At 35.7% G+C, this 16122-nt stretch overlaps 1 protein-coding gene across 10 annotated transcripts in view; it reads right to left on the bottom strand.

Annotated features, from left to right (window-relative positions):
* Positions 1–16122, bottom strand: part of DOCK3 (dedicator of cytokinesis 3) — a 211766-nt gene that overhangs the window by 64687 nt on the left and 130957 nt on the right. For all 10 annotated transcript variants that reach the window (XM_032193974.1, XM_032193975.1, XM_032193976.1 and 7 more), the window contains exons 15-22: positions 11550–11674; positions 6051–6213; positions 5397–5503; positions 4467–4638; positions 3717–3814; positions 2096–2179; positions 1646–1746; positions 231–312 (exon numbers count right to left, since the gene is read on the bottom strand). In XM_032193974.1, the coding sequence (XP_032049865.1) occupies positions 231–312; positions 1646–1746; positions 2096–2179; positions 3717–3814; positions 4467–4638; positions 5397–5503; positions 6051–6213; positions 11550–11674 (932 nt within the window). The remainder of the gene's footprint in view (positions 1–230; positions 313–1645; positions 1747–2095; positions 2180–3716; positions 3815–4466; positions 4639–5396; positions 5504–6050; positions 6214–11549; positions 11675–16122) is intronic.

Here is a 16122-nt window from a genome sequence, read left to right as displayed (position 1 = left end):
CTTAAGTCATCCATAAGGCTTTAAAAGGAGTTAAGACAACACAGTTCTTCCATTTTATTTCTGCTTAAGAGTGAATCTCCCTCTAACATTAAAATTTTGGCAAAAAAAATAAATTGGTTTAGCACTTAAGAAATCAGTGCCAGACTACCCTTGATTTTATATGCAGCTTCCCCAACTCTTCTGGAGTCACAGATAGAACAGGCACACAAATTTTTCTATTAAATACATACTCTCATTGCTTCCTGGATGTGATCTTGGCGTACAAGCTCAGCTGAACGGTCCATGTACCACTTCAAACATCGGATCAGTTCTCTGAAAATAACGAACAGTGGAAAGTCAGCACCAATTGCAAATTAGTCAGGCAGCAAATATTTTGGTTTCAGGGGGAAATCTATAAACGAAATTCTCATTTTAGTCTACTCCAAAGATCTGCTATAGCTGTCCTCCTGATTGAATTTACACAACATATACATTTATTTAAATTTCAAAACCAGCAAATAATTTCTTCTCTGTAATTGACTTAGACCATGATATGCACTAAGGGAACATTAAAAAGATGTTATTAAAAAGAGCTATATTGCTTGCCTTTGTCAAAGCTAAAATCAAAACGTTTTTATTTTCTGTTAAGAAATTTCAGATTTCCTCTAAGCAAGCAGTCTTTAGAAACTAAATCACGAAGAAAATGTGTTCATATATTTTCCCAAGCGCACAGTACCATTTGGTCTAGTTTAAAGAATTTTGTTGAAAACATTTATTTCAGGCATCGAACTACAAAAATAGTTTGATTTACCTGACAGAAGTGATCATTAACACAAGGCAGAACATGTTTTCAGCCTCTGAACATGAGTATGCCTTCTAGTGTTGTACAGTATCTGCAGTTCTTTGCCTGGCATTGACAGTATTTTTGATACTTCTTAAAAAATTATACTAAAACATCAATGCAGTAAAACAATCCAAGCCAATTATAAGCTGTTTTTAAGAGTTTATTGTGACCAAAGATAGAATATTCTCAAACATACAAAATAAATGGTCCAAAAGAGAGTGAAAATAAACACCGACTGGTAACTGTTACTGCTTTCCAAATCTGTCTTGTTGTCTGACAGAAAACACAGAAAAGTATGCTAGAAAATAAGGCAGAATCTCCGAAGTTACACTGAAAATTAAGTTTCTGATCTACTGAAATTATACATTTACTCTAATAAAATGGAATACCATCATCTTATGTGAACACTTGTCTACTATGGAAGAGGAAATTACAATTAGTTCTCCAAGCTTTCCTATTTTTCACGCCTTTTTGCTTGCATCCTGTATCTTAGTATCCTTCTTGGACAAGAAACGTATGTGCTCTTGTAGCTCATTAGTACAGATTGATAATGAGGTGTTGCTGTGTGACAGTGTCTCTTCATTTAAAAAAGGATGAAAATAGAATTTGCCAGTTCAGAAAGGCAAGTTGAAAATTCAAAGTCTGCTCATTCATAGCAACAGGTGACATTGAGCAGCTTTTTTCTGAAACAGTGTTGGAAAAATATTTGTCTGGGTAGTTCTATTTTTAAAAACCACTAACATAAGCATTGTGATTCAGATGGTGACATCATTCAGAGGCTTCTAATACCATCTCCTGAAGAGATGGATAAACAAAACTTACTTGTAAGCCAGTGCTCCTGCAAAGTGCTTCTGAATGTAAGTGTCCATCACAGGTCGAAAATGAAAATACTTGCTGTCACGCAGTAGATTTATGATGAACACCTGTAAGAAATGAAAAAGTGAACTCACACTGAAAGTAATTGCACAGTCACTAGTATTCTATAAACAAGTGGTACAAGCTAAGGAACAATGATATATTAGTTTCTTTAAACAGTCAATACTTGTGTTACTAGATGTTATTGCTTGCTTCTCCCAAGTGATATTAAATACTTCTCCTATCTCCAGCTGGCTGATGCTATCCTTACCCTCCTCACCCAGGATTACTAGAGATAAACTAACGCTGGATTCAGCTGAATATTTTATATTTAATTGAAGGAAAACAATCATGATAATAAGAAAATTAAAAATCACTGACCATGAGATAAAGGAAAGTAACAATTCAGCAGCTTACCAATGACTGAAAGACCAATAAGCCATACTTTTCTGTGTTGTCATCCAGAACTACAAACAACGTGTCGAGAATATCTTGTAGGAACTAAAATGACATTAATAAAAAAAAATAATCAAATTCAGTTATATTCAGAAGAAGGACTTTTTCCCCTTCTTGAATTATGTCATACATGTTGATATTTTTGTAAATCACTTTCCAAGAACAAACCATTTCAGGTTCACCCATGATAAATGACAGATTTTTTTTTTTGTTCTCTTTAATTAAGAATGTTATCCTTTACAAGGAATATTTCTAAATGAAAATGATAGAAAAAGAAAGAAGAAATATATAGTGCACTTAAATATAACTGTGTGTTCCTTTCACCGTGTCTGAGCTGACCAGAAGTGCTGCCTGGGTGGCAAAACAACTTACTTTCATTCTTATATCATTAGTGCATCAGATACTGTTCTTTATCAAATTTAAGACCTGGAAGCACTTTAAATAGTGCTCCAATTTATGTTTAATATTGAAAATTTGTGTTATGAATGGAAGTAGGGCCTTTATAACAAGCATTAACTGATCCGAGCTATGTATTGCCAATTGTTTCTCTCATCCATAACACCGAAAGCTGTTAATTCAGTGATTTCTTTCCAGAAGGCAGAGTCCTCAAGAAGGATGCCTGTGAAGAGGGTTGTTGAAGATGAAGTCAACTGCTGCTTTTGTCAACATGATTTTGTAATCTATTGTAATTAGATTCTGAGGTGGAAAACAAGAAATAAAATCTAACAATTTATAAAGTCTCTGAAAGGATAAAATTTCTTTTTGATGAATTACTACATGCTGTCCTTCATATACCAATGCCACATGGCAGTCAATTTACGGAGGGAATCAATTGGTTTTCCCCTTGGAATAATTTAATACATATCTTTTAATGATTTTCTCTAGAAAAACAAACACTTGTACTTTCCTGCAAACAAAATGTACAGAACATGATATTCTTGAAGGATTTCTAGATACACAGCGTATCTTCCTTGTGTTATTGTTACAAGTGTTATCCTGAAAGTTAAAACTTACATATGGCAACATTCAAATTAGTTACAACAAAGTGGCTTTAACCATAAACTTCTAATCAAGTGATGGGATTTCTATTTGGTTTCTTTTGCTGTTTGCCATTACAAATTATCTCCTTTTATTTCTAGAACTATAAAAATATATTATAAGGAAAGTTCTTAGAACACCTAAAATTATCTGACCAATTGCTGTAACTGCTTTTGCATCTGGAATTCTTCCCCCCACTCACTGAGATGATGAAGTTTGGGTCACACACAGGATTACCACGGACAGCAACAATGACTATGAAACAGGGTGAATTTAGCAGATAGGATGTAGTTTACTGATAGGTTAGACACTTCAGAGAGAAATCAGTGCTCCAGGCAAGAGTTCCATTTCACAATGCTGGGACAGGAAAGTACATTTGCAAGATGATTCAGTTTTATATTAAAAAAAAAATACCGATTCATACAGTCTGAGATTTCCCAGTATGAATCCAAGTACATGAAGAGGTAACACTCAGAATTGCACTGTAGATCTGAATTAGCTTGTTAACACAGACACGTCCAAAGACTGTTACTTTGCGTAGTACCTTAACAATTTCCTCGCCACTGACATGTCTCAGTCTTCCTAGGATATCCATCACACGATCTGGGTAAGCTTTCCATTTCAGTAGGGCAAGCAAATCCACTGCAGAACAGAGAGAGACAAAGAGCTAGAATCCATACACAGAGCAAAGAAGGGCAACCTCAGACTCAACTGAGATTCATTACATAACAGTTCTGCTCTTGTAGCTCATGTATCTTGGAAGAACTAAAAATAAGAACAAAGAAAGCAAGGAGGAAAACAAGCAGTAAGTCCTATGCTACTAACAAAGAAACAAATGGAGGAAAGGTAAAGTTTAAAAAAAATATATTGCAGCCTTCCCAATGGTGACTTGACACAAAGTTGCAAACAATTCATTTTTGTCTTCCTATGCCTCAAGAACATTACTGTACTTGGTAACCCTGCAAAAGCCTAACAAAACAAACTTTGGATTGTGTAAAAGCACTAGCATTGGATTTTTTGTTCTTTAATCATTTAATTAAAATTGCCTTTATTTTAACGCATTATGTCTTGCACTTAAAGAAATGCCTGCCATATCTCTGCCCTTTGTCAATAACCCTATTTCCTCATTAAAATGTTTCTGCTTATTTCAATAGTGCTAGTTAAAGAAATAAATCACAAAATTGTAGCAAAGCAGTATTTTAGTAAAATAAACAGAGAGACCACAAGAATACATATCTGCCCTGTTGCCATAACGCCTGCTGCCTTAGGCAATTTGGAAGGATCGGTTACTTACCATTTTGGGTCAATTTGGTAGAAGAAAGCTGTGTGGAGACTGAAAAGGTCTCTTTGGTGCTGCGCTGGAAAATGAGACTGGAAGGGATGTTGGGGCAGCCATTGTAGTCCTCTTTGCAGCAAGGCAACCCCAGGTAGAGCGCATGATTATTAAATGTGCTATTCTCATCACACTGCAGATACAGGAAAGGAAATGGAATTTAACCTGGTTTATTTATTTCATTCCACACACACATACTGATAGCAATTGCCTAGCAGTACTTTTATTGATCTTCTGGGTGCATAAAAACACTTCTAAGAAAAAGCTGTGCTTACCACCTTCAGTGCCTGTATATATACAAAAGAGACCCAGCTTTAGAAAGTGTGGTCTCCTAACAACTGACTCTTTAGAGCTTTTTAGGATCTTCCAACTGTACAATTTAGTGTTGCTGTCTCAAAATTAAGAAAATAAATCAAGGTAAATCAGCAGGAAGAAAGAAACAAAAAGAAACAGAAAGACCCCCCCCTCAAAACAAAAACAAAAACAACAACAACAACAAAAAAATCTCTTGATATAGCATCATTGAAGTTTCTGAGCATTATAGCATAATTTCCTAATAAAAACATACAGAGTAATGCCATAAGCTGGTGAAGCTACTGAATGCTCATTAAAAATAGTATGCTTGAATTCAAAATAGACAGGATTATCAGATGATAAATCATCATTACCTCAGGAGAAAAGGTGAGTTGCCCCTATAATAGAAGGATGTATCAAAACCCAATCATGTGAGTTGGAATTTGTAAAATGTTGAACCTACTTTTAATCTGTTCCTTACATTCTTCTAATTTGGGAAAAGAAAAAAAAAACACAAAAAACACGATAATGCAGTGATAGTTACTTGTTCAAAAGTAGAGATCAGTAGGTAAAAAGGCTGCAGAGAAGATACAGTACCTTATAAACATAAAGTTCATGGATATCATCTGACAAGGTAGTGCCATCATCTCTCATCAATGGAGTGAATGCAAAACCAAAGAGCTTCTTTTCTCCCTTGTCTTTTGCTGTAGCAGGAGATAGAAATAAGGAGTTATACTTGTACATTCTCTGTTCACAAGATTATTCACTAAATTCTCTGCATTCCTAACAAAAAACATACAGGTTACTTAAGAATCAACATATAATATACTACCATGTCTAATTCTATGCAAGTCATCAACAAGCCTCAAAACAAGCAATAGAATAACAGGATGGTTTGGGTAGGAAGGGACCTCTGAAGATCATCTAGTGCCAACCCCCCTGCCAAATACAAACATGCCAATCATAGTAAAATATAAAGTAAATATGCTGTAAACAAAACATTCTATAGGAAAACACAGCAAAAGAACAGCAGGGACAGATAATGCCTTGGCCTGCACTGATTGCTCACAATGTTTTGAATATGCTGTTTAACAAATGTAGCAACAGGCTAACTAGTAGTGCACCTTTACAGTATTTTAAATTAGCACCCTTCTCCTGCTCTCCACAGAGTAACAGCCTCATCTAAGTATAAACTGACAATGGAAAGACCTCAGCCTTTTTACATTTCTTCTGATTATGTTCTGCACTCACTGGAGCAATGTCTGAACTCAAACCGGAGGTGAGACCCACGAAACCTGTCTATGGGGATGGGCAACTTGATGATTTCCCCCCATCGAGGGCTGTTATTGTGGTAAAGAACAAAAGAGTGGTATGCACTTCTGCTTGGCTCTCCTGAGCCCAGGCTGATGCAGTCCTGGAACAAAAGAACACAATTTAAGATTAAAAAGACATCACATCACTACTGATGAGTCATTTTACTACATGGTGACAACTTCACATAATTCATATATTCCTATAGGCATAAAGGAAGAGTTAGAAGCAGAAACTCAAACACAATGAAAACTGAAATTTTTGAACAGATTTTAAAACCATGCTTTGGGTCAAAAGAAAAGGTAGAACACCTCTGATAATGAATGAATTACAGTACCTTAGTATTTAAGCTCAATTATTATTTAAGCTGTTTTCTATCAAGAATTGGACAGACACAATAAACACACATACAAATAAACACATGTCCAAAAAAGAACCTAACAGGATCATCAAATGTAATATTAGACATCTCTGGAAGTATCATTTGATGATTTCTCCTTCAGTATCTCAGTTCAAAATTGTACCTGACCTTTACAAGGTCTTAAAAACTTTGGTCTTTCAAAATGATAATCACCCAGCATTTCACCAAGTAACCCAGAAAATTCTGATTGATTTTTTTCCTTAGTGGCAAGTAAAGACTTTGTTAAATAGTTACTACCTGAAAATATAATGGTATCTAAATTTCTGCTTTTATATCTAAAAAGGTCAGGGATCTTGTCAAAAAACAGATGAAGAGAAAAATGAATTCATTTTATTTCGGAAGTGTGGAAATCCTCCGTCACAACACAAGAGAAGGAAGTTAAGAGAAATATGAAGTCCTGAAATAAAGACATTAAAAGGTCCCTTGTAGGAGGACATGGAACTTAAGGCACATTTTCTTTTATGAGCCGTAAACTACACTCCAGTCTTAGCACTTAAAAAGTAATCCAAAAGATCTGACATCCTATAAAACCGTGCAGAAAAATGACAGGTTAGAGATTCTTTGCTTCTCGTATCTCTTGGAATAATGAATCCAGGAAGAAACAGAAGCCAAGCAGGACCAAAGCAATACATGCAATATAAATCCTGACATGAAAACACTCCACATGGAACAGAGTCACGACAAGACAAACTACAGGTCATTTCCTCAAGGCATTTCTAAATTCTATTCCAAGAAACACTGTCAATGCTGATTTGATTTGGTCTTTTTCATGTATAAGCAAGGGACTATCATATCAAGTCATATATATCCCATTAACCAGATCCAGTTAGTTCAGTCAGTGCTAATATTCTTCTGACTTTCAGAAAGCTAAGAATTTGTCAAGGAGCCCAAAAAGAAAGAAAAATTCACTGTCATTCTGGGATTCAATGCAAGAACAGTCTCTCTGGACAGAGATTCATTGTATGCTACAGCATGTACCCACAAAACTCAGTCCTCTTGAGTTTTTGTAACCATATGGTATTTGCCACAATCCAGGCATAAAGGCGTTTTTTGTTTTGTTTTTTAATACAGCAACAACCACTGAACTATTGCACATATTAACAGGCTGGTGTGAGAGTAGTGGTGGCAGCAGTGCCAATACCTGCAACCTCCTAGTAAGATTTTTGGATAAATGTAACTTGCTGGGCTTAATGGAACCTTTCCAAAAGTTCATTCTGCATTAGGTTCCCAAGAGAAAGTAAAACGGTATTTCTTTTATAATGTACAGGAAAAACTGAAATTTTAATCAGCTTTTTTTCTGCTGTCTCAAAAATTGACCTGTCTTGGCAGGCAAATGCTCAGTCTTTGAATGCTGTTTCATGCTATGAACTTTAAATAAATGAACTGGTGAATTTTTTTTCGTTGTTGTTAACTGTTCTGTGTCTACACATTTATACTATTATCTATAGTCTGAGGAGAGAGGATTAAATAATCTTCAACTCTGAATTGTGAAGTGATGTGCAAAATACAGACATGATACTAGTCTCTGTACACCTAGTCACCAAGTGACCCAAATACGTAGGTGAATTAGAGGGCACGGGCAAGTAAGGGAGGCTAAACTAGAAAAAGGATCAGGTAATAATTTTTATAATTTAAGGTATGTTCTGCAGCGAATACGATATTCTTGCTACCAAAACAGAAAGAAGAGTAAGTGAGAAATGTGTCATTTAAAAAAATAAATAAATTATTTTTCAGACTGTATTGAAAGATACCAGTAATTGGCTAAAAGCGTTTTGAAAAGAAAATACTCATTTTCCTTTTGAACAGCAATGCATTCTGCATACAATTTCCACTGCTTTCAACAGGAGTATTTCTGGACCAAGATATACTCAATAGCAATACGGATTTGAGATAGACAGAATATTCTTATTAACACTTAGTATGGTCCTGCTAAAGTCTTCGCAAAGCCATAAATTAGGATTGTGCTGCTGGTTAGGAAAGGTTTAGTTTTTATCTTACTATAGTGTGTAATGACACCATAGTGTGTAACTCAGCACACACTTTATTTGGCAGTGTCTGCTTTAGAAATGCCATAGGTCAGGAACAGTAAAGGGTGTTTCAACCAAGAACAGTAGTGTTTTGGGGTCAATGCTTAAACTTTCAGTGTGCTGCCCATGCTATTGTTAAGCCTGAATTGGAGATTTTTAATCAGCTTCTCTACTATGCTAGCAATTGAAGGTTATTACATGAACCTTATAATTAGAAAAACAAAATGGAAAGATCCTTCATTTCCAATAGCTACACTTGACTGCAAATGCAACCCCAGGTCATGCAAGGGATCATTCAGAGGACAGGCAACCCAAACAAAGCAATTCACCTCATCAGTACTGCACAAGCCCTACCCAACACACACCTTATTCTTTGCATTTATAATGAAAAGGGTATATTAGACTCCTCTTGTTGCAGCGTTAGTATTTTCTTTCAGATTATGCTGAATGACTGAAATAAAAGTTCCCCACCTAGCAGTCTCTGTAAAGCTGCTTCTTTTCCTTCCAGTTAGGAGTACAGTTATATTCTGTCTTTGAGTGAAATTGGTTTTCCTCCTAGTGGAAAATGGCAGATTCCAACACACTGCTCTAGCTGTCCATACTGGAGATTACATAAACCAGATGTCTGCAGTGAAAAATAAGCCATCTAGGGTTTAAAACTGAATTCTTAATATAATAGGTGAAAAAATACCCATATATTGGGATTCTAAAATAACCCAGACTAATAAAGCTGTGTTAAGTTTTAGATATCCATTAATACGCAGACTTCCCAAATTTCATTGCGCAGGTACAACTGTTAGAAATGATGGAGGTCTCTGCTCCCGAGGCTTTTAGCCTGAAGCACGGGGAAGATCTAGAGGATGACCTTTGCATGTGTTCAACAGCTAAAATCTGCATTCTGAAAGTTGAGATAAACTGGAAATCTACTTCTTACAGAGCTGAATTCTCATAAGTTTCAAGGCATTTCTATAGACTTGGAACAGCCATATACATTTAATGGGGTCAATCGTCTTCTACAAAGACATTATCACTGAATGGTAAGATAACCCACCAAGTTAAAATTAATTCCAGATGGCTGTCTCATTTGCTTTACCTTTGGTAGATGAATTTGCAGAATTTCTGCATCAAGTAGAAAGTATATCAGCGATAAGAAAGATAAGACATGATTAGTTTCCAAACTCATTTCTAAGTAGCTATTTCCTTCTCATATGAGCATATGATTTTTCCTTCAAATTGCCATTTTGAGCTTTAAACTAATGTCTCTATATTCAGTTAAACTGATGTTTGGTTTCATAAGTAAATTTTTCTTTCTATTCTGCAATAAAAGAGAACAGAGATGTAACCTAAGCAGTAAGAAGCAGTTCACATTATAGGGAGAGTTCAGCTTTTATTGTCCTTTATTGCTCTTTAACTTGTTTTTCAGTAGATATGCCAACTTGTATCTTTAAGAATTTCCTACACAGAAAAATTACAATGGTTCCATGTTTGAAATGCAATTTGAGGCATCATTAGACTTCATGAACCAAAGATCTCCCTATTGTAAACCTAGTATGTTTGTTGCTTTGACTGCAACTACATCAAGGAGTGATAACAAAAACTGGTACAAAGGTTTTATTTTAAATATGTAATTTGAATTTAAAAACCACAGAAGATTCTTCATGTGTGAAGTCTCTTTTTCACAACGAATATATTCACATGATTTTTTTTTTTTTAATTCGGCCTGACTATCTTTTACTGTTTTTTGTGAGCTTGCACCAAACCTGATCCCCAGTCTCAAGTACAACCCTGAAGTACTGCTGTAGTAATGACAGGCAAGGTAACTTGAGTGACCACGCCAGGTGAAAACTGAAGTAGTTATGACTGATAACGTCGAGAAATTATATGGCTTTCATACTTAACCATTAGCCACAGTTAGATAATGGCAGTTAATTATGCTCTGTGTTAGAATTTGAAGATGCTGATACTGCATTTTGAAGGGTAAAGACCTACACTGGTGTTTGGCAGATGATACAGCAATGATTAAAAATACACGTCACTCAATTTGAAATGCATGCCTAAAGCAATTAAAGAGAAAAGGAGTGTGATCTTCCAGCAACAGCTTTGAGCAGAAAACAGTTCCTTACAAGACATGCACTGAATTTTAATCAAATCATAAGCAACAGTAGTAACAAAGCAAACTTCCTCTTTCAACTCAAAAAAAGATTGTGGCAATGAGTTTGACACACAAGCACTTCGGTTTTTAGACTTCTATTAGAATAGCTACAAAGACCATTCTACTATTGCACTGAAGGTTTAAAAAAGGCATAGGACAAGTTATGTTTAATGCATTAATATAGCCATTTCTCCATTCCTGACAGATGTTTATGTCAAAATACTACATTTATTTTTCTATTTTTACTCTCTCCAATCCAAACAAATCCAAACAAAAATCCAAACTTATCTACCTTGTTCTATTTTTCTATATTCATTAATGCTAGAAGTAAGAACAGAGGAAGAAAGAAAAACATTGAATATCACCATCCACAGCTGGAATGGAGTCATTCCAGGGTGAAAGCCATGATCTTGGAAATAAGGCTACTTATTTTTTTAAAACTACTCTCAAAACCATAACTCCAAGAAGTCAGACTTAGAACAGTCTCTCTTGTAATCATATTTCCTCATGTTGTATGATACACTATTTAATACTCCAATTTTCTTTGTACTGCAGTCACTGACATCACATTTTGACATTACACAAGTTTTTCAGTTTATAATTTTTTCTCCAAATCCCCTATTCCCATACAGTGCAATGCTCCGAATTCCTTCAAATTTATAAACGACCACTTCCTTCGTTGTAATAGTTTAAAACCTTAATCAAAAACAAACAAAAAAAAAAAGTAAGAACTAATCTTAATTTAGAGTTTCCCTGGTATCAGAGACAACAAACCATGGCAACACGTGTACAGAGCAAGCAGATGGCACTTGAAGCTCAAATAGGAAACAAGCACTTACCTTCAAGATTTCTCCATCCGCATACAGAACATACATGGTCACTTCAATGTTCTTCTGCACACTTTTTCCACCTCTTTCAAAGTCTCCCTTTTCTAATGTCAGGTATAAGTCATTGCGTATATCACCTACAGCAAAAGACAGAAGCATGTGCTTAAATTCACTATGGATGACTCAATGCCTATGTGAAATTTATTTTGATTCTGCAAACCGTTTTCTGTGTTCTGCAAGACTATGACTGATGCCCAAATCATTCCAAGCAGCAAGTTAATTGTTAATAAAGATGAACATTTTAACATCAATGCATAAAATCAGACCGTTGTTAGTAATGCCTTTATTAAGTGTGAACTCAGAATAAATACTTGCTTTATTGCTTGTGAGCAAAGAGGGGAAAAAAACACTATGAGTTTGCCTAGTTATCTGACTTGCAAGTATCAGGCTTCCTATTTTCAAGATGCTTTAAAATGAATGAATATTTTTGTGGTGATCAGCAGAAAATTAAGTTCATTTAGCTCTTCTTATTTTCTATACATATTGAAATTTTCTTTTTATCATAATGACAAGTAAAAGCAGCCTTCTTGGAAACTCTGTTGTAATACAGTTGAGATGGATCGAGCAATTATTAAATTATTTCTCTGCCAGATTTCTGGCTAGCGCCTCGTATTCATGTGCATGAATGTATGAAAGTGGACAGTATGGATAATTGCCAGTTTCTCACTACCTCATTTTCAAGTGCTTTCAGAACAAATGACTATATTTGGAAACACAAATGCTGGCATCTCTCACAGGTCCATATTATCCTGCATTTAAGGAATTCTAGTTCAATTATTATTTTTAGAATCTGGTTTAGGAAGCGCTGCTTTCACAACTACTGGAGTCAATTTTAAAACGTGCACGAAAAGGATAGCAGGTAGCATATATTTCTCTGTAAGATTTACTTATTGTTACCATTTCATGATGGTTCACTTATCACTTTTTATTTGCCACAAAGAGAAATGTACTAAAGGGCAATGCAAAAAAACATATATATTAAAAAAATTAAATCCTTTCAAGGCAAGTATTTTGTTAAGCAGCCTCAAGAGACTAAATAATGAAGTAATGGAATGGTTATCTAGCAAAGCAGAGACTCCTCCAATGTCTGATTTCTTCAACCTCAGTACTTGGAGAAGCTGATGCAGTTAAATCTGTTTATTAATCAGAAGCACAATGAAATAAGCAGCATATGCTTTCAGGCAGCAAGGGATATCCTTTTGTGTCTGTCAAAGATGTGCTTCAAATTTTTCTTGAAGTCTATAACCCCACAGAATTTGTTCCTTATTCTACTGTGGGGACAAACAATGGAAGCTTTCAGTCTTGGCTTTACTGTCATTTTTATTTCTGGAGATAAGTACAACTTTTAAAGCATGGAAAATACAACCCTGTAGCTGACATGCAGTGCTTTCTGCTAGGAATTCTTTATGAATGGGAATCTGTATGCAAAATGTCCTCCTTTTTCCGTCAACGTTGGATCTCACTGTGGATTCACACAGAGCTGACTGCTTGAAATGCCTCACAGCTAGAGGTATGAAAACGCTGTGGTTCATTAACAGGAAAAAGATGACAGCAAGAGGCTCATGACAGCCCTCAAATATTTGATCTGTTTTTTTTTTTCTCTTCAAAGAATAGCCATCAAATGCAACACTCCGCAGAGAAAATTACCTGTGCATTTTTCTTGCTGTTCTAAATACAGATAAGCTACCTATATGTCGACTACAGGAATATCAAGGAAATATAAAAGTCCTAGTAAAAGACAGTCTAAGTCAGGGCTTTTGTTTCGAATCTCCTCTTGATTAACAGACTCCAGGCCTTTTTTCGTAGCAGTGCGCACAATGAGGAAAAAAATCAATTTATATGCTATAATTCTTAATAGAAATTAATTGTACTCACTACAATTAGCATTTTGGAGATTCCTATTTATAACCTCTTCTCTGGAAGACAGTCTGGCTATACAAAGTCCAATGTCAGATTGCAAATCATTTTCCAGCCTAAATTAAATGCAGCATTTGAAGCATCTTATCTTCCATTAAGCTTAACAGGAGGGATATTACCTCACTAATTGAAAAAAATGCCTGTGGGGTGGGGGCAGAAGAACTAAGATAACAGCGGATTTGCATCAAAATGAAGGAAAAAGGGGGAAAAGTACTTGAGTGAAATGTAATGGTGCATCTTCTTTTATAAAAATAGTTTATAGAATTTAAAAAAAAATAAATAAGAGAAGGCCAGTATGCATAACAAAAAATAGGAAAGTAAATGTATCTATATACTGGGTCTATGTATAGACAAAAAGCAGTTGACTCTCAGGTACTTAGCCCATCAATTCCTTGCAGACCTAGAGTTAAAACAACAAACACTCCAGTTTGATGGTGTGTAACAATGAAAATAACCTTCCTATAAAGAACAATCTCCTTTTCCTAGCATGTTAAAACTACACCTCTTGCTGAGACCTTGCAAGCCATTTTTTTCCTCTGACGGCTACTGTCAAGAAGAGTGTTTGTTTTTTTAATTATTTTTAGCTCAGATGCACTAAGGGGCTGCTCAGAAAACAGAGCAAATGCTTGAACACAGAGCAGTTTATTAAAATTTTTGAGTATGCAAATTGCAAGGCTAGAGGCAACATTCTGCACAACAGCGTCCAAGCACACAAACAGCTAGCACCGTGCAGCTTGTCTGTGACCAACCAGAACGTGTGAGCAGCAAAATCAAATGATCCTTGTCAGCTTTGCCACCAAATGACAGCTACGTATTCATGTCAAAAATCTTGGCTGATAGAGCTTTTCCCTTACTTAATTCCATCTTAAAAAGGAAAAGAGATAGATAAAGAACGAGTTTAACAAAGCAGACACTTCGTACCCTTTTTGTAGCAAACTACTGTACAAGCAGTCCTGGCTCCGAAGGGACAATAACGCTTCTCTTGCATTTTGAGAGAAAAACCAGTGCAGTGTAGCAGACTGGATCACGCAGGCCCCTCGCATCTTCACAAGGAGCGCAGTGCAGATTATAAAACTGGGTAAGCTTTGGCCTCCTTTCATTAGTAAAGGAGAAAAAAGTGCTAGAAGGCTAGTGGGCCAATAGTACTTAGATAAAAATAGTACTTTTACATAAGCAGTTCCTGAGATTCATTCTTTATTAAACATCCTGAGATATAGTATTTCTTACAATAGAAAAATAATTATTTTGTGATGTACGCAGCTCTTCACTTAACCTCACTCTTTTTTTTGGTTAAATATACAAATTTACTTTAAATTACAAGTCATAATTTATATTGTTGGGTGTTTTGTTTATAATGAAGTGAAATCCTATCACCTAAAACTATTTTAATGGTAATGGAGAAAAAAAGTGGAACAGAATATGCAAGTCACATATTGATTTTGTGTTTACAATATAAAGGAATGCCCTCAAACACTTCTAAATACTTATTTTAAGGACTTAGTAACATTAAATAGTCCAGTGGACAATAATTGACTAGTATCTATTAGAATAAGTAGTTTATATGCTGGTAAGACTTTCAGGCTTTCCACCACAAGACTAGCCAATTATTTGAATTGCAAAGTATTAACAATTTGCAGAAACAGTCTGGATTTAATCTAACATTATTTATTTATTTTATTTTAAAAGGAATCCTAAGTTTTTGTACACTGACAGGAATGGTCCCTGTACTGAAAAAAGGTTACACCAGAAGTTCATACTGGCAAACAGATCTCAAACACCTTAATTCTAGCAAATTCGTTTTTTTAGAGGTCCAATGCTAAGTCTTCTCATCTCTCTAACATCACTGGGGTTAGAGTCTTATTGAAAGCACTGGCATTTTACTGAAGAATGCCAGCTCTTACAGAGCAAATGGGCAAGAAATGATTTCTGAAGAAAAAAATAATCACACATTTATATCCTATAAATGATCATCTTCACAAGACCTTGCTGACTTGCTCAGCATCACCTTGCTGACTTCAGTGCAGTTATAGCGACGTAAGCCCAAGAGTTTGCCTCTGTAAGATAGGGGCCTGAGAGTAAGTAAACTCTTTGAAACAAACTAAAGCACAGAACACCGATATAGCTCTTTACAAGGGTAACTGCTCTTCTTTCTGGGCAAGAGTATCAACTGTTCCCTGGCTGGACAGCTCTGTTCTGCAGTAGCTGTGAGGCCACTGCACCAGAGCAGGGTGCCAGGAACTGGCATCTGACCTCGGCAGCCCATTACACCCTCATGCTAAGTAATAACTTCCTCCAAATTACTGAAGTGCTGTAATTTCAACACAAACAAGGTTAACAGAACGGGCCCGCAATCAGCTTTGTGATCATGTTGCTTTTTGAAAAACAAACTGAAAAATATAAAGAAAGAAAAATCAACAAAGTGTGCTGCCTGGAAAGTGTCTCAAATGCCTCCTGGCTGACTGTTGTGATCTTGCTCTCAGTCATTTCTGAAGACTTTTAAGAGTGCCAGGCCTCACGCTGCACGATGTTCCCTTCCTTGAACAATGAAGTCATCTTGACACTGGTGTAAAAAAATCTACTGAACTGCGTGCTGAATTACTGCTCGCCT

Source organism: Aythya fuligula, chromosome 10, assembly GCF_009819795.1.
Source record: "Aythya fuligula isolate bAytFul2 chromosome 10, bAytFul2.pri, whole genome shotgun sequence".
Lineage (NCBI taxonomy): Eukaryota > Metazoa > Chordata > Aves > Anseriformes > Anatidae > Aythya > Aythya fuligula.
This window is presented reverse-complemented; position numbering and strand designations above follow the sequence as displayed.